Source organism: Lissotriton vulgaris, unplaced genomic scaffold (assembly GCF_964263255.1).
Source record: "Lissotriton vulgaris unplaced genomic scaffold, aLisVul1.2 SCAFFOLD_956, whole genome shotgun sequence".
Lineage (NCBI taxonomy): Eukaryota > Metazoa > Chordata > Amphibia > Caudata > Salamandridae > Lissotriton > Lissotriton vulgaris.
Window position 1 is genome coordinate 560,138 of NW_028242570.1, and position 19,110 is coordinate 579,247.

Sequence of the window (19,110 nt, forward strand, 5' to 3'; positions counted from 1 at the left end):
CCGCCTCCGCGACTTCGACCCTCTCTTCCTCGACGTCGAACGTCGACCCCTCGACGTCGACCTCTTCCTCCGTGTTCTCGTACGCCGCCTCCGCGACGTTGAGCGTTCCGTCTTCGACGACGAGCGTCGACGTCTCCGTCTTGATGCTCTCGACGTCGAGGAGCCCCTCGACGTCGACCGGTGCCTCGACGGTGATCGACGGTGTCGTCTCGACGGCGAGCGTCGATGCTTGTCACTTCGCCTTCGGCGTCGATAGGAAGACCTTGACGTCGACGAAGACGATGACGTCGACGGTGGCTTCGACGGCGACTTCTCCATGATCTTCGATGTCGAGCCGTCCCGCCGTCTCGACCCGAAGCCCCGGGGAGAAGGGGGGCACACCGCCGTCATCCCTCTCGACGTCGTCATCGATGCAATCGACGTCGACGGAGACCGGGACCGTTTGCTGGGCTTCCTGCCTCTGGGGAGCCCCCCAGAGGCCTCAGCAGAGGCAGAGGGAACCTTCCCAGCTTGCCCAGACCCACCTGCAGCCTGCAGACGCCTCTCCTCAAGGCCTGAAAGCCTGATCTTCACCCTGTCCCTCAGGGTTCGAGCAGTAAACTGCTGGCAGATGACACAGTCCTCAGGGACATGATCCTCAGGGAGGCAGACGATGCAGACATCATGGGGATCACTCTTGGCCTTCTTCCTCCCACATGCTGGACACTTATCAAAAAGGCCAGGCATTTTAGAGCCCTAAAACGCCTGAAACAGCACACAAAAGGGAAAGAGAACACCAAGAAAGTAAACTGAAACACTTTTAAAACACAAAAGTGCCAAAATATTCAATAAACCCTTGAAACAAGGGAGAGCTCAATGCCAGGGTCCTGTAAGCAGGAGCCGGAAAAAAGAACTGAAAGTAGAGGGACCTGCTATGCATTCTGGGATACTGGGAGAAGTTCTGGAAAGTTCTCTTAAAGGCACAGTATCCTATTTAAGCCACATAATGGCAGCCTATGGGGCTTGTCTGTCCCTACCTTCCTCTCTATCATTCCAGAGTCTTTTACTGGGGGAGGCAAGTTTCTCTATGGTAGAAACTGGGCAGGCTGTATTATGTGTGGTGTTTTTTGGTGGAATTTTCTAGTTGAAGTACTGGACAGTGTAGCCTGTGGATATAGGCTGCATTATTTGTCTTTAAATTTTCTCTTAAGTGTCTTTGCAGTTTCTGCAATATTTCGACAACTTAAGAGATTATTTTTGATTGCCGGGGTCCACGCACATGGGCGGGACTATTCACTAGATTATGACTATACACAGAGATCCCCTACTACAGAATATTGGTAACCTTTCCTTCTTGCTTGGCAGCACCTCTGTATATTTGTGACTTTACTTTGCCTATACTTATACGGTGCGCCTATATCTATACCTGGGTACCTTAATTGTCCTATTGTTTATTATTATTATGTCATATATTTTTGAAGAAAACATGCAGCTGTCGAGATAATTAAAGGATGTCTCTGGGCCAGACCTAAAATGTACAGTTGACATACATACAGTGTGTCACTGACAATCATGCCTATGACAGAAGATATTCCTAAGGGTTCCTTTGAAAACAGAAAATGAGATAGTTTCAACTAGGTGGACACTACTAAATTAAATGACAAAAGTTAAGATGAACAGAAATGATTGAGTGCACTCAATCTGACAGAAAAGGAATAGCAAAACGATGAAAAGCAGCTTGAAATCTGTAAAAAGCAAGATACTTTGGCCCTCTGTGCATAACCACTAGATTAGATAGACTAACCGAAAGAAAAAGAGAAAAGTAGTTTTCTGAATGTGAGCAACTGGAGGAAGTAATAATCGACTTAGAAGGATGGTAAAGAAGCTATGTTCTAAGAGAGCGACAGACATGAGAGGAAGGAAAGCTATTGAGTAAGAAGCCCAGATATGAGAGTGTCAAGAAAACTAGCCAATGGTTAGCCATGGGCTAACTCTAAGCACACTTAAGTTCTAGTATGGTCCTCAAGAGGTCTTTCGACCCAAATAACACATTTGTGAAAACTTGCATATGGGCAACAGGTGGAAGGGTATGCCGACTTTGTGCAAAGCCATTCTTCCCGACTGGCATTTTGCTGCATGCACTGCAGTGCCTAATTTCACATTGCTGCAGATGTAGGTGGTGAAATGCCCTTAGGCTGGGTGTGAAGGGAAGTGGGGGCAAAATGAGACAGCCCCATAAAACAAGCATTTGCAATGCAATAGGTCTCGCATTTGCAAGAGTTTGAGCTATTGGCATTACAAATGACAATGCCTTATATTTGTGTTGGTTTTTAAAACAGACAAATAAAAGGCATTGTCATTTACAATGTCAATAGCTTAAACTCCAGCAAATGCGAGACCTATTGCATTGCAAATACTTGTTGTAAATGGTGGGCACTGTGGGCATTTATTGCAATGTATCCCTAGCACTTGAGGTATTCCATTTGCAAATACAGCCAGCAGACTGAAACGTGGGGTCAAGTGTATCCATCCTCCTCCAGACTTAACTGAAAAATGTCTACAACAATGAGACATGGTGATGCTATATGTAATCTGGTGGTGTTTTACTTTTTACACCCTGTAAAATATTGCATTGTTACTTTGTTATTATCTGCTCTTCAGTGCACTCTGAAGCCCGCAATATTTATGTCGTGCCAAAAGAAAGCATCACAATTACCACTTGCGTGCTTCATCAAAACTCAATCTGACACTTCCAGGACGTCCTTTGCTTTATGCCTTCATTTGGAACTACACTTCCTTTGAAACCGCATTCCTTGCTCCTCCTGCGCTCAAGGGAGTATAGACGGTCACGTAGCATGGCTATCCTATATTTCCCATCGGGCGCGCGGCCCCGTGGGCTGGGTGATCGTGGTCTGCTATGGACACACTGTTCAAAGAGACACAGCTTCCTCTTTCATTTTGGGAGGTCATGCCCATCCATATCTGCTTGTGCTCCCGAGGGTAATAATTGAGGTGGTGCTTGAGCTGCAAGGCAAGGGTTGCAGCTGTCAAGGGCACGAAGCAAGGGACCTGCACAGTGACCAGGAAGCGAGGGGATGTTGTGGGAACGAAGCAGAGGATGTTTTTAAGGGCACAGTTGAGGCAAGAGAACTCCGGGGAAGGAAGAGAGCGGGTGACAAGAGTTGAGGTGTTTGTTGATAATTGTATTTAAACACAACATGAATGATCAATGCAGTAAACAAGAAATAAACAATGAATACGACGCATTGCTTGTGGAAAATCAAGTTATTTTTATTGCATGCAGTTTATACTCAGCCCATTAGTGGAAAATGAGTTTTGAGATTCTGGCATTTGCTTGGGTAGTAGAAAAAATAATATGGGTGAATGTTGACCAGTGCCATCTAAAACCGATAAACACTAGTATCCAGTCACAGATATAGCTGGCATTATTTTCATTGCAGGTTTAATATAGGTAGATCGACAGTGCATCACGTGCGTCCAGCAGGAGCTGTTTGTAACTGCCTGTGTATAGCAGTGTTACATGCTCTTAGTCAGTGAAGCAACCGCTGCGGATATTGCCTAGTAAGATGCTGCTGCTGGGAGGGTGCTGTTAAAGGCAATTCAACTCGAGGGTGTGCCATTTGAGATTAAGTGGCAGCTGATGCGGAGAAAAAGCCTTTGATGTTGAGGGGTTCCTATTTGAAGAATGTACAAATATGGGCCAGCATTGCACCTTTAGGTGATTTTTCATTATTTCTGTATCGGCTGAAACACCAAAATACCGGTGCTGCCATTAGAAAACCAATCAGGTGGCAATCAGCACCCTCACTTTGAAAATTGTTCCAATAACAGTGTGTCCAAGGTAGTAAAATATTGCTGCTCCAGCTCTTCAACTATTGAAAACACCCATCAGCCCAAAACGGTGGCAGATGGAAGGCTTAATACATATGATAGATATGACAATAATGTTGCAGGCTAGGGACAGCGTGAGCAGAAACACCAGCGCAGCCACAATTTAACCACTGCAGTGCCACAGGTGCATGTATGCTATATATGTGAAAATACACTGTGCATTAATGCTGCTATTAAATCATTCCTCTCTAAGTTCCTACTGCCGGCACACACTACTTTCACAGACTATTTCTGCCGCCATTGTCCTGTGCGGAGGAGCCCTTGGTGGTGTGTCATTATTAGGCATGCACCCTGGATTAGCAGCTCTGAAGAAAACAAGTTACTTACCTGTAACTTTAGTTCCCCAGTATTGGTAACTTTCATAGATTCCCATGCTTTGTATCATTCCCCGTCGTCGGAATGGGAGTCTCGGTAACAAAAATACCATAGCTGTAGGTACAAAAGACAATGGAAAAAGGCCTAGGCCTCATTCCCTTTTGTAGCATATCACCCTCTTTGTGTAAAAGAGACCAAACTTTGGCCTCAGCCAATCAGAAGTGCCTCACCACTTAGAACCTTCCTGAAGGAACCTCAGAGCCTCAGATTTTCGTAGCCGTTGTGTACTTAGACACCATATCTGTTGTAGGCTGAGCTTTCCCTGGGGAGGTGGGTGGGCGCATGGGAATCTATGAAAGTTACCAATACTGGGGAACTAAAGTTACAGGTAAGTAACTTGTTTTCTTACCCCAGTATTGGAACTTTCATAGATTCCCATACTTTGTATCAGAGTAGTAAGCAGTTGGCAAGATAAGCCCATTTTGCATTGTAAATAATAGCAGTAGACAACATGACATTAGATACAAAATGTGAAAAAATGGACGGTGGGAAGAAAGGAAAGCTCACCATTAGTGGAAGAGGTTCCTCAGGACAGCCTGTCCTACTGCTGCATCATCCTGTTGCAGAGATTCCAAGCAGTAGTGCTTGGTAAAGGTGTGGACGCTGCTCCAGGTTGCAGCTCTGCAGATATCCTTAATTTGCACCCCTGCGAAGAGTGCTGTGGAGGAAGCCACAGATCTTGTGGAATGCGCTCGTATCTTTCCAGTCAGAGGTTTACCAGCAGCCCTGTGACAATGTAAAATAGCGCTTGTGATCCACCTTGAAACACCCTGTTTGGATAGTGGAAGGCCTTTACTCGGTCCCCCAAAGGCCACAAACAGTTGAGAAGATTTTCGAAAATCTTTAGTACGTTGTAAATAAAACTTCAAGCATCGTTGCACATCCAACGAATGCAACGCTTTTTCCGCTGGTGTGGAAGGCTGAGAAAAAAATGTTTTCAGAATGACCGGTTCATTCAAATGGAAATCCGAGGGAACCTTTGGCATGAACCTAGGGTTAGTCCTCATGATGACAGTGTTCCTCTTGAATTGAAGGAAAGGTTCTTGAATGGTCAAAGCCTGTAATTCCCCTACACGCCGAGCCGACGTGAGAGCGAGGAGAAGAGCCAATTTCCACGAAAGATATTTGATGTCAGAACGATGGACTGGTTCAAAAGGGCCCTTCATGAGTTGAGAAAGGACCAGATTCAAATGCCATGTTGGAGGAGGCGGTCTCACCGGTGGATAGACCCTGAACAGGCCCTTAAGAAATTGTTTAATTATTCTGGAAGACCATAATGAAGGCCCAGAGTCTGTCCTTCTGAATCGTGACAAAGCAGCCAAATGGACCTTAATTGATGAATGGGCTAGACCAGACTTGGCCAAAGACAGCAGGTAAGGGAGGACCTGATGAGGTTTGGAATTGAATGGATCAATGTGTTGCTGACGACACCAACAACAGAATCTTTTCCACTTAAGGCTGTAAGTTTTGTTAGTTGAAGGAGCCCTTGCTTGGGACAGAACTTCCCTAACCTCCTTTGACAATGGCAGGTTCATAAATTCTCGCTGTTCAGGAGCCATGCAGTCAGGTGTAACGACTGAGGGTCTGGATGCAAAATCTGTCCTTCGGACATCGTGAGAAGATCCGGCAGAATCTGTAGAGGCAAGGGGGGAGCTATCGACAACAGATGGAGCTCCGTGAACCAGAACTGCCTCGGCCAAGCCGGGGCTATCAGGATCATCCTGCACGGTTCCACCTTGAGTTTCTTGATTAGTCGTGGTATCAGAGGAATGGGAGGAAAAGCGTAGACAAATGTCTTCGACCAGGCTATCGAAAGGGCATTTCCCAGAGAATCTGGATGGGGAAGCCTGCTTGCGTAAGACCGGCATTTCTTGTTGGTCGGAGTGGCAAACAGGTCGATGTCCGGCCTTCCCCACCGGCTGAAGACTTGTTCCAAGACTTCCTGATTCAACTCCCATTCGTGGCTGACCGAGGATGACCTGCTCAGTCTGTCGGCGTTTTCGTTTAGGACGCCAGGCAAGTGTTCTGCCATCAGAGACATCTTGTGTCGGATCGCCCCTTCCCAAACCAGCTGGGCCTCTTGTGACAATAGGCGCGATCTGGTCCCTCCTTCCTTGTTCACATAGTGCATGGCCGTGGTGTTGTCCGTCCTGATAAGCACTTGTGAACCTTCCAGGCGAGGAAGAAACGCTTGCAGAGCCAGACGTATCGCCCTGAGTTCTAACAGGTTGATGTGGAGGCGTTTTTCCTGGGGTGACCAATGACCACTGACATGCAGGTCCTGCAGCACTGCTCCCCAACCCTCCAACGACGCGTCCGTCGTTATCACCTGTGGAGACGGGTCGCTTGCGAAGGATAGGCCTTGGGACAAGTTGTTTTGGTCTGTCCACCATAAGGCCGCATTCTTCATCTCCGGAGTGATAGCCACTCTGTCGTCGAACGAACCGTGGACTTGCCGCCATTGATTGTCCAGTTGTTCCTGCAAGGGACGCATCCTCAGTCTGCAATGGGGAATCAGTGGAATACACGATGATATTACTCCCAGCAGAGACTTGTAGCGGCGTACTGAAAGAGACTTTCTTGCTTGTAAGTCTTGGGCCATCGTTTGTAATTTCTGCCTCCTTTCCAGAGTAGGAAATGCTCGTGAAAGCCTGGAGTCCAAGATGGCTCCCAGAAACCGAGCTCTTCTGGACGGGATCTGGCAAGATTTCTCGTCGTTTAGAGTGAGACCCAGGTTCTGAAATAAATTGGTACATGCTTGAACCGCCTGTAGTGCTGCTTCTCTGGACGGAGCTTTCAGTAACCAGTCGTCCAGATAGGGGAAGACCTGAAACTTGTGCCTTCGCAGGAAAGCTGGTACTGGAGCCAGCACCTTCGTGAATATTCTTGGGGCTGAGCGGAGTCCAAAGGGTAAAACCCTGAAATGGTAATGGCTCTTGGCTACTGTGAATCGCAGAAACCTTCTAAGCGCTGGGTGAATCGGAACGTGGAAATAGGCATCTTCGAGATCGAGTGTGGCCATGTAATCCCCCGGGCTGATCAGCTTCAAGATGTCCTGGAGGGACACCATCCTGAAGTACAGAGAAATGAGATAGGTGTTTAGCCCCCTGAGGTCTAAAATGGGGCGCCACTTGTCGAGCGTCTTCTTCACCAGGAAGAACCTGGAATAAAATCCTTGGCCTCTTTGGTTCGATGGAACTGGTTCTATCGCCCCTTTTCGGAGCATTTGTTGAACTTCGAGCCGAAGGAGACGCTGGTGTTTTGAAGGAGTGGCTGCCGGGGGCTTGGGTGGCGGAACTTGTGTGAACTCTAAGGTATGCCCTTTCCGAATGATGTTGAGCACCCAACGGTCCGATGTTATCAGGGACCAGTTGTGAAGGTATTTGTTGACCCTGCCTCCAACTGATGACTTCCTGGAGGAGGGTCCAGTAGGAAGAGCCAGGAGGCCGCTATTGGCGCTTGGACGAATCTCGTCCTCGTGCCCCCTGCTTTCCTTTACCGTAAGGCCTGGAGTAGTTGGAAGACTGGCCCTGCCGCTGCTGGTAAGGTTGACGATGTTGCTGGGAACTGGATCCTGTGTTAGAATAGCGTTGTTGTTGGAAGGATCCTCTATAAGTACCACCCCTGCCTCTGGATCCCTTGAAAGGAGACTTCCTGTACTGAAGTGTTCCTAAAGACCTAGCGGTCTCTGTGTCCTTTTTAATATCTTGCAGGGTGTCGTCAATGAGTTTGCCGAACAGCGCTTCTCCATCAAAGGGGAGATCCAATACTTTATTCTGGACCTCGGGTCGGAACCAAGTAGCTTTAAGCCATCCTTGGCGACGGAGTACTGCTGCTCCAGCCAGTGAACGGAATGCAGTAGTCGAAATATCCATTGCACAATCGATGATTTCCATCGACGTCGCTTCTCCCTCTCGTAAAACCTTCTTTGCCTCCGACATAGATTCAGGAGGTAGCTGGTCAAGGTACGGGGCGACATCGCACCAGAGTTGACGGTCGTACCTACCCAGGATCGCTAAGGCATTAGCCGCTCGCACTAGCAAACTTACCATCGCTGAGAATCTTTTTCCCACGTTATCTAACCTCCGCCCTTCCTTGTCCGGAGGGGTTGTCAGTGGTGCCGAAGGGTTGCGCGATTTCCTCTGCGCTGCCTGCGAGATCACAGAGTTTGGTCTTGGATGACCTGTCAAGGCCACTGGGGCCTCATCGGTTGCTTTGTACTTTTTTTCGAGACGCGGTAGCACCGGCACCACCGTCGCCGGGTGTGTCATTGTCTTTAGGCCCTCTTTCCATAGGTGATCCACGATAGGAATAGACCTGGCAGTCTTTCGAAAGGGTTCCTTAAAATCATATAAGAAACAATCTGTGGTAACTTTAGGCATTGCCAATTTAAATCTTGCCGCCGCTCTCTCCATCAGCTGATGGAAGCCCCCAATATCCTCTGGCGGGGAGTCCGCCGAGTCCGGATTTGGCGATGCGGGATTGTCAATAACGTATTCATCATATTCCGTGTCGGGATTAGAGACATGATCCAACTGCTGATCCTCATCCGAGGATTCATCAACATCATGAGACCCTGGCAATCCAGAGGAATCCTGTTGAACGGATGCTTGAGGCTGTGGAGAAGTTGGAGCCGAGAAAGTAGGTGGCACCAATGACGCCTGAACCCTTGAAGGTGTAGCAGGCGTTGATGTATTTGGCAAAGGTCTACTGGCCTTAGACTTATAGTCCTGTAGCATCCTATGTAGATCTTGCAGGAAAGATGTTGGCACTGAAACCATTTCCTGTTCAGGTTGCTGCTGTTGCTGCTGACTATGACCATGTCCCTCGTGGCCGTATTCGCCCTCTGAGTCAGTGTCCTGGCATTTGACAAATAGTTGTGAAGGACTATTGGCATAGCTATATGCATCTTGGTCATCTTCCTCTGATTGTCCCTCTTGAAGGAGCATGGTAGGTAACAGAGGGGACACTGTCCTTGGAGAAGTCATCTCCGGCGTGATCCGCGTCACAGAAATGGTGATTCGTCGACACCGTTGTCATCGTCGTCGACGGGGCTTTCGTCGTCGGCGGGGCTTTCGTCGTCGGCGGGGCCTTCAACGTCGACGGGGCCTTCGTCGTCGACTGGGTCTTCGACGTCGACGGGGCCTTCGTCGTCGACTGGACTTTCGACGTCGACGGGGCTTTTGTCGTCGACGGCTCCTTCGTCGACACCTGTGAAGCTGGTACCTTCGTCGTCGGCGTCTTTAGTTTCTCCGTCGACAGTGAGGACTCCGCCGTCGACGGTCTCGACGTCGACGAACCTCCAGTCGACGGAGTCTTCGATGTTCTCGTCGACGGGCCTCCCGCTGTCGACGTCTTCGTCGTCGAGGACTTAGAAGTCCTCGCAGAAGACTGGCATGAAGGTGTTTTGAAGGCTGTGGCAGTCTTCGCACCTGTAGAAGGTGTAGAAGGTCCATCCCTCTCCTTTACACTTCCGTGAGGAGATTTGCTGGGACCTGGGCTCTCAGACTCACTGGGGGTCTTTTTTGAGGCCTTAGAAGATCTTCCCACAGAAGTAGAAGGGGAACCCCTACCCCTTTTCACTGACCTTCTTGTAGAAGCCATCGATCCAGCATCCTCACTGTCACTGGAGACAGTATCCTTCCTTGATTTAAGCTTTTGCAGCCATGTCAGGAGCCTACCCTCACGGTCCCGGAGGGTCTTGGCAGAAAAAGTGCGACAGATTGAACAGTCAGCAGCCTGGTGGTCAGGATAGAGGCAATAAATGCAGTCCTTATGCTTATCCTCCACAAAAAGCCTTTTCTTGCCACAGGAGGAACAAGGCTTGAAAAGGGCGTTTTTCTTCTCAATTTCCGACATCCTGGAAGGTAGTAACAATCCTGAAGAGAATCTGAAAGATTCTGAAGAAAATCCTGTTGAAAAATCCTGAAGAAATCCTTTTAGAAGAGTAGAAGTTGAGCAGAGCTCAAAGGAGATTCCCTAGCACAACGTGCAGTAGAAAATCTGAGGCTCTGAGGTTCCTTCAGGAAGGTTCTAAGTGGTGAGGCACTTCTGATTGGCTGAGGCCAAAGTTTGGTCTCTTTTACACAAAGAGGGTGATATGCTACAAAAGGGAATGAGGCCTAGGCCTTTTTCCATTGTCTTTTGTACCTACAGCTATGGTATTTTTGTTACTGAGACTCCCATTCCGACGACGGGGAATGATACAAAGCATGGGAATCTATGAAAGTTCCAATACTGGGGTAACAACAACATATTTCCAGCATTCACCCTGTAACCCGAGCCCCATGTGTGATTTGACACAGCATTCCGGGGCCCATTCCAGCGCAGCTTCACAGAGCGGGGCCTTGGCGCTGTGTGCGAGGGGTATCAAGCCAGGTTTATGTGTAATCGAAAGAATACCTTCTGTGCATGCCAAGTCGTGGCTTCTCCGCCACCTGCTCCAAAGTGGGAACGCCTCCCGCTGGGATGGCCTATCGGCATCACCCCGGACAGTATGCTGCAAAGTTCCTGGATTGAGATTTGTTTTAACACAGTTGCTAACCCGGTTCGATTGTCCTGATACAATGAAGGATTTACGTTAGCTCAAGCCTGATAAAAAGGAGCGGGAGGCGTAATGTCAGCATATCTTTGTCACTCCGTGTCTCGCCCTCACAAATCCGCAGGGCAGAGGTGTGCCAGTGACAGCCGAACCTGGAAGAGGTCCCACACGACTTTGGTGTCAAGAAAACCGGGCAGGACCAAGGTAAGATTTGAAGATGTACCACGCAAAAGCTATGACGTATATGATGTACTTTTAGAACTCCACTGTTTTTTATATGCGTTCACTCGGCTCGCATAACCATGTCATTGTAATCTGAACAAGCAAGCTGGTGAAAGCGCAGCCGTGCAGGGGAGGGAAAGTGAAAGCGCAACGGCGCGCGCTGTGTAACGCCAGCCGGTTTCTCTGCTGAAGGGAGACAGGAGTTGGCAAGCGCGGACAGTAGATGTGCACGCGTATGGAGTGCACATCTCCTGTCCACACGTGCCAACTCCTGTCTCCCTTCGGCAGAGAAAGCGGCGACTATAGATCTCACCAAGGCGAGACCTAACACAAGACTCGGTGCCAATGAGCAGTCCTGCAGTTCCCCCGGGGCACAAGCAGGCATCCACTTCTGTCAGGGCAGCTGATCGCAGCAAAAAGACAGAAGTGGATACCTGCTTGTGCCCCGGGGGAACTGACAGCCCAACCGCAGTGGAGAACAAGCGTGCACCTCAGCAGCAGGGGATGTGACATGCGCAATTTACTTGCTGGAGCGTACGACCATATGGTGCCACCAGATGGGGCCGCGCGCTCCTGCAAGGAAATCTCCAGACGTGCACGCGTTTGCATTGCAAGCAATGCAACGCGTGCACTTCTTTGCTGAAAAAGCGGTGCCGATGGCATTAGGTCTCTCCTATGCAACACATGAGCGCTGCGTAGGCGAGACCTAAAAAAGCAGCAATCACTGCTAGGCGAACAGAAGCATCGAGAGTAAGTTGGTGTTTGCCCTTACAGTGATATGCCTGCAAATCGGATGTAAGCTGCCTTATCTTGCAGACCAAACTATATCACATGTGAAGGGAGATACAGGATTAGAGTGTAAAGTTAAAGGGAGGCACAGATGTTCATGTGAAAAGTATCTTTTTTGTTGAACATTACATTACAAATATATGAATAGTGTCTTAAAACTGAGTAAAATTCAGCTTGATACAGCTTGCCATTATGTATGGAAAACCTAGTAGATAATGAAGTGGCTCGCTGCAAAAATAACATTATTATTTCACTGCTGTTAAGACATTGAGTTATATTTTTCTATAATAATGCATAATCCCCTATGAACGATCTGACATTGAATTTTCATGCTTTCTAATACTCAATTGGGTTCTTAAGAAATTGAAATAAAATTAAGTTTAGACTCAGGTAAGAATGACATTAGATCAGGCTGAGGTAACTTTTAGTGAGTCAGCAGTCAGGTTGAGCCAAGACTAGAAGGACGTTCAGCTAAGGTGAGATTGATGTCATGTGATGAGGGGTGAGAACGCGAAGGCGAGGTGGGGTGCGTTTGACGGTGGGTGTTGGGTGCATGAAGTGAGAAAGGCTTGAGGTGAGAATATGGCCACCTCATGGCGAGGATGTACATGATGAGTTGAGGTAGAAGGAAAATGTCAAGAATGAGGCAAAATGACGAGGTAGACGTCTTGTCTACATATAGTTTTAACATGGTGATGCACTGCTGTATCCCTCATTAGTGCTGCAGAGCTTTGATAAAGGGGATGGAAGATGATTTGTTAGGGCCGTGCTTCATGTAGCTTACACCTCCCACTTCATTGTTAAAGAGTTCTTAGCTGCAGGATGAGCTATAATCAATCCAACACAAGACCTTTGTCTTCTGCTGTGACACACTCCGGGGGCTGGAGAGAGTGATGGCGAGGTGCTGAGTTTTCAAAAATTTGCCTTCAAGTCTCCTGTCTCTTAAGGTATAGCCTTGTACCCAAAACTGCCTGTCTTTCCTTGCTCAAAGTAGCTGCTTGAAGAGTGAAGTTGTTCAGGGCCAGGCTCAGGTACATAGTCTGACTTGACTGACGTTAAGTAGTGCCTGTCATTGCACTCGCCAACACCCTCTCATCTCAACTTGCTGAGTCACTGTGTCCTCATAACTTTGGGCAGGGAGAGGATAAATAAAGTGCCAGAGATGGATTATAGGGGGACAACTGTTCAGATTCTTTCTACATTCTTTGTTGCCAATGAGTCATGCGGACTACAGGTCTGAACCTGCAGACGTGCTCAACAAATGGCTATATATTACTTCTCTTTTCAGGAAAGGCAGTTTGACTTAGTGCTTACCAATGCAACGTCGTAGAATGAGGTGGACTTGAAAGACCAACAGCCGTAAACTTGTTACATTCAGCAATGGGTTGTTCTTTTGTGTCCCTCTGACCGGTGATCACCTGCATGACACAGAAGTGGCAGGAGCAGAGTGTGACTTGTCACATAGCTGTCTACTCCGGGAATTTCCCAATGACTAAACCGTACCAAGAGGCACCTGCTATGAGTCCTCTTCTCTAGTGCTCACAGCTAAAAGCAGTCCATCAAAGTCCGCTAGCAACTAATGAGAGGGGACAACATTAACACTTGAGAACCCAATGGAACTCCTGCATTTCTTTCGCTCACAAACTTTCTGAAGTCACTAGTCTGTAAAATATTTATTTATGTTTGGACAGTCAGGCTCCTTGGTCTCCAGACCCAACATACTGAACAGATTTAAAAACTGCATGGAGCTACACATAAAAGAGAACGAAGACAGGGAGTCTATCGGTTTTGGTATTCATATTTTAAACGCGTGTTATCTCTTGGAGTTTGTGTTCAAGGAAAACTAGCTCTGTGCATCTATGACTTAAGGAGAACAAAAGGTTCTGGTAGTGCGAAAGCTTATTTGGAGCTCAGCTTATGTGAGCCTGAGTCCACACATAAGCTTGGACCGCCTTTTGGGAATGAGACTTTTGCTCCATTACTCTGGTTAAAGGAGGCTATGCCATGTGTCTGACGAACTCAAGTACCTGCAGATCCCAGGGCGCCAAGAACACTTAGATTTAGGACTCTCATACGCTTCATTTAGCCTCCATGCTCTCAATCAAACAATGTGTATTCAAAAGGAGGGTACTCACCATAAAGACCTTTCCTGGTGGGATTGGCTTTGGAGAGTTCGTTGCAGGGACTCCCTCCAATGACTAGGTCGAAGGGACCCCATTCTTCAACCTGCAACAGTCAGAAATACGGGGTCAGGGAGTGGAATGTGTGGGCTGATTGGAGACAAGAGAATCAGGATAGGACTAAAGGTAGGGATTTGGAAAAGAAAGTCAAAGTGAATGGCTTTGGATCAGTGAGGAAGAACGTGAATGAGGAACGCAGGGCTAGAGGGAGAGAGACCTAAGGCCAAGGAAGGTAAGGTACAGAGGAATTTAAGTGGGGCCAGGAGAGAACACAGGGATACTTGGAAGAATGCGCGCTAGAGGGATGTATGCGAGGACAGAGAAAGGGACACAGGGCCAAAGAGATATGGGCCATCAACAAAAACATGGTGCTAGAGGTAGGAAAGTTGGCCCAAACAAGGTAGATGGGACCAGAGGTGGGAGTGAGGGTCTAGAGCAATGACTACAGTACTAGAGGGAGGAACAAAGAAACGGAGGGAGGGCAGTGGCTAAGGGAAGAATGCAGTGCCAGAGGGAGGAAGGAAGGGTCAGGGTAAAAAAGAAAGGATTCTAAGAAAGAAAAGGTCAGAGAGAGGAAGGAAAGGTCAAAAGGAGGGAGGAAGAGTCAAAGAGAGGCAGGAAGGTTAAGTAAGAAGAATGTGAGGTCAGAGGGAGGAGAAAAGTGTGACAGGGCAGGACTCAGGATCAGAAGAAAGAATGCAGACTCAGAAGAAATAGGAAAGGTTAATCGAAGGAATACAGCTTCAGTGGGGGGACAGTAGGGTTAGAAGGAAGGCACAGGATAAGGACTAGAAGAGGGGCATTGTATAGAGAAAAGGTAAATACATTTCTTAACATTCAACATTTGTTTTACAATGTTTTGTCTGTTATAACTTCACACAGGTAGCAATCCTATGATGTATTGTTCGTTTTTTATGTGTCCCAGAATGCTGTTGTAAAAATAAAATGGCATTTGTTGTAGACTCCCTTAGAAAATATCAAATGAAATCCAAACAGCCCTAAACTTTCCCTTTTTCAGATCTCTGTATGGGATAAGTTGAATCTTCACAGCCTTTACACCTCCCAGAGATGGGAAGGATAAGTTACTTACCTGTAATCCTAGTTCTCTTCCAGGGGTATCCTCATCAAAGTCATAAGCACTGAATATTCCCCCCATGCGCGGGGACCCCGGAAACCATACAAATTATATATGAAAATTATATATATATATATATATATATATATATAATTTTTCCTCATACCAATGCAGCCCACATACAGGAGGCTAAACAATGCAATAATATAATAAATAATTGGGCATACACATAATGAATATATGAACCACAGTAGGGTAAGTATTACTTGAACTCCTTTTAAAGAGTACAACTCAATGAAACTGCAAAGAGTAGGAATTATTAGCCTACAGGCTGCATTGTAAGCCAATGGCATAGAAAATGAAAGCAATTGTACAAAAACTGGCACCGTGCCTTTAAGGCAGCCATGACCCCTAGCTTCCCATCATGCCTCAGATGTGACAGTTAGGTCAGTTGTTCTTTGCGGAGCCCAAAGATTATGACACAAAGATAAAGCTTAACCAAGCGAGGAAAACCAGTCTCATTTGCCTGGGGAGGCGGGTGGGTTGCTTAATACTTTGATGAGGAAACCCCTGGAAGAGAACTAGGATTACAGGTAAGTAATTTATCCTTCTCTTCCAGGGGATCCTCATCAATAGTCATAAGCACTGAATAGAATAGCAAGCTCATCTTCCACCTGCGGGCAAATGAGACGGAATGACCCAACAGACAACCATAATTTTTAGATTTCTCAAGGAAGCTTGGCCTACTTGGGTGTCTGTTCTGGTATCCTAATCAAGACATAGACGGGGAGCATACACCTGATCCCTGATGTTGTAGACAAACAGGATCCATAGCTCCTTTGAGCAAGAGAGCTTGAATTTCCTGTTTGAGTAGTGTCTGGTGTTCCAGAGAGAGCCTGTGAGCGCAAGGTGGAATGTTTGGAGGTGTGTTAATGAGCTCCAGACAGTAACCATGTTGGATAAAGTCCAGTCCAACACCCATAGGTCTGATGTCATTGACTGCCTCGTGGGCAGAAAATCCTGTAATCGTCCCCCAGCAGGTGTTAAATGTTTGGGGAGAAGGAAGTCACTGTCTGATGTTGGGTGCGGCACCACATGGGGACACACCTTTTCCACTACCTCTGGCATTGTTGCATCTATAGTAACCTCGGGGAGAGGAGTGGTCACCCCGGCAAGAATGGCAGAGGGTAGGGGCATCTGAAGAGGTAAGTAAGTATATTTTGTTTAGTTAAATAAAACCTTAACAATATTTGCATTAAAAAAAATGTACTGGACACAATCGCATAAATACAAGTGGTGCTTAGTAACACCTCTAACAAAATAAATACATACACTAAAAGCATTATGGAGTTTCAATGCAATAGACATTTCATCTAAAATCAATACTCTGTGCAAATGCGCTTGGTACCTGAAATTTTGGCTTGGTCTGATAGCATGCTGTGTTGTGTCTAAGGTCAATTCTATGTCATGAATGAGCGTATAATGTTTAGAACTGTTAGGTAGTCCTGCGTTTCATTAAAAAAATATATATATAACTAAAGGAATAATGGAAAGGGGCGACCACTCGGTCCCCCCGAACGTATGGTTGGGTGCCCCGATCCCCCCGGGAAACCATTTTGGGCGGGGGGCGTGGCTCGACTGGTATGCCCGAAGTGGCGTAGCCGGGACGCGCCTTTTCCCGCCCAAGAGGGGTTGTCCTAGACACCCACACAGAAGACCACGCCCAGTAGGCGTACCGGAGGAGGGTACACGCCCTCCCTGCAGAAGAATAAATAGAGCGGGGATCCGAAGAAGCGTCCTCTTGTTCCTGTGCTCTGAAGGCTGCACCCACTCGTTGCTCGTGAGCCCTCGACGGAACAAGCAGAAATTTTGACCCACCCACCAGCCCCTTATGGCAATGTTTGTTTAAATAAAGTTTTGCGGAGAAATAGATGTATAGGCCTTTTTTCCTTTGTAGAAAAAGAAAAGGAATGTCTAAGATGAGGATGTGACTTCTGCCTTTAGGATAATGTGTTTCTTTGTAGGAGAGAGCAGTTGATGACACATCAAGGCTATGTCAGAATTTTTCTTTCTTTAGTAGGTGAACAACAGTCGTATTTATTTTTTGGTCGGGCGGTAAGGTCATGATCGGTGAGCAGTAATTTCAAGGTCCCTAGAGGGGGGCGCCACCCAGAATGGATGGGAGCGCCCGGGGGGAGGCGGCCATTGGCCCCTTCCACGGGGAGGCGGCACCCACTAAGGATGGGTCGCCTAGGGGGAGACGGCCATAGGCCCCTCCCAGGGGGGAGGTGGCTAGATGCCCCTCCTACTAATTTCCCGGGGGCCGGATAACCGCGACGGCGGATAGAGAGTGTGGGGATGGGGGGGGAGTCCACGCTGTCCTTCCTACAGATACCTCACACGGGAACTCGGACGACCTTTAAGATTGCGTCGAGTGGAAAGGGAGCCCCCACCACGACAAGGGAAGTTACAGTTGGCAATGAGGGTAGAGTCCTCTGCGCATGCGCCACTCACACCGTGAGGGCGGGATTTTGGTAGAAGGTATCTGACACCGGTTAAGACCTTGCCGTTGGCCCTTAATGCTAGGATGTACAATTTTAATTTAGAATGTATGCATTTGCAGGATGTTAGACTCGGCTAGGAAACCTTTGTATTAGAGATCTGTTAAGGTTAGCCAAAGAACATGTCTTCATCGAAATGTAATAAATGTAAAATTGTACATAATGATGAAACTTTTCTTTAATGTTTTACATTTTGTTTCATATTTTAATAAATACGGCCGGGAGGGTGACTCCCTCCCGCCTTCCAAAAGTTCAAACCAGTGTCCGACTTCTCCCATCCTTGGGGATTGGTGTTGGGAGGGGGTGGCGGGCATCCCGGCCACATGCATTAGGTTCCTTATGTGGAGTGGGCTTAAAGTCCTCCGCCAACAATTAGCTGGTAAGTGTTCTTGGTGTCTTGTGATCCGTAGTAGTTCTATTTCTGTCCGTCGCTAATGAGAAGATCTTTTTCCTTTCAATCTTTGCAAGAACATGTCATTGTGGCATTTCCTGCTTTTGGGAATTAAGGAAGATTCCTACTGCGCTATTGCTCTTACAGTTCATGTTGTTTTAGGTATTTTACCAATTTACAATTTAGTTGAGGGTCTGGCGGGTCCAAAGCTTGTATTATTGCTGCTCTGCATATCCTATCCCTTTTCCAATGAAAGCTTTTTTCAATAAAGTGACACGTGCTGTGTGTAGGTGTGGGCAAGTACAAACTAGATGAATAAAATCCTCTTTTAATCCTCCACAGAGTCTGCATGCCGAGGACCCAGTTTGCTTCCAAGTTGGCTGATCTGCAATGATGGCAGCTAGCTGAAGTGGATTGGCATCAGTTGTTTTTTCATTCTTGCTGAGAATGGGAGGCGTAAGTAAGGTGCGGATTTTAAGTTTTGTAGTTTTTGATCACCATCTAACCATGAGATCTAAGGCCTGAGCTGTTTTTGTCAATTAATAATGAATGGAATTTAGAAACTTTATTTATCTTGCGTATAAAAGTTGCAAAAGGAAGATTCTTGTTCCATATCTCAACTGTGTTGGTGATTGTTAATGCTTTGAGCGGATATTGAGTGTAAGTAGATTTCTTGCCTTTTTCAACTTCTTCCCATAAAGCCTTATTCACCGGACTTTGTTTTACTTTGAACCAGGATTTTATAGTGGAGTACATCCTCCATGCTGTTCATTAATCATGACAAATTCTAGTCTCATTTGCGAAGGTGAGGCAGACTTAGGCAACTGAAAAACTCACTTGTGAGTTGTGACCAGCAGTTTGTTGAGCAGAGCATAGTCTTTTCCATATAGGATGGTGTTAGCGTAAGATAACGTGGGTAGCAGTTTTTCAGCTATTACTGAGAGAAATAGCTTATAGGACAGTCCCTCCAGCTTTTTAGCCATTGTGCTAAATGCAAACGTTAATGAGCTCGATTTCTGCGACATGTGGTTATTCTGTTGTTGGTACTCATGTCTGCTGTTAATATAGGCTCCCAAGTATTTGTA

General features: G+C 47.0%; 1 protein-coding gene across 4 annotated transcripts in view; it reads right to left on the reverse strand.

The window, feature by feature from the left end:
• The window catches only part of DNMT3B (DNA methyltransferase 3 beta), a 371,865-nt gene that overhangs the window by 144,397 nt on the left and 208,358 nt on the right, over positions 1-19,110 (reverse strand). For all 4 annotated transcript variants that reach the window (XM_086948367.1, XM_086948364.1, XM_086948366.1 and 1 more), the window contains one exon: positions 13,954-14,044. In XM_086948367.1, coding sequence (XP_086804493.1) covers positions 13,954-14,044 — 91 coding nt within the window. The remainder of the gene's footprint in view (positions 1-13,953; positions 14,045-19,110) is intronic.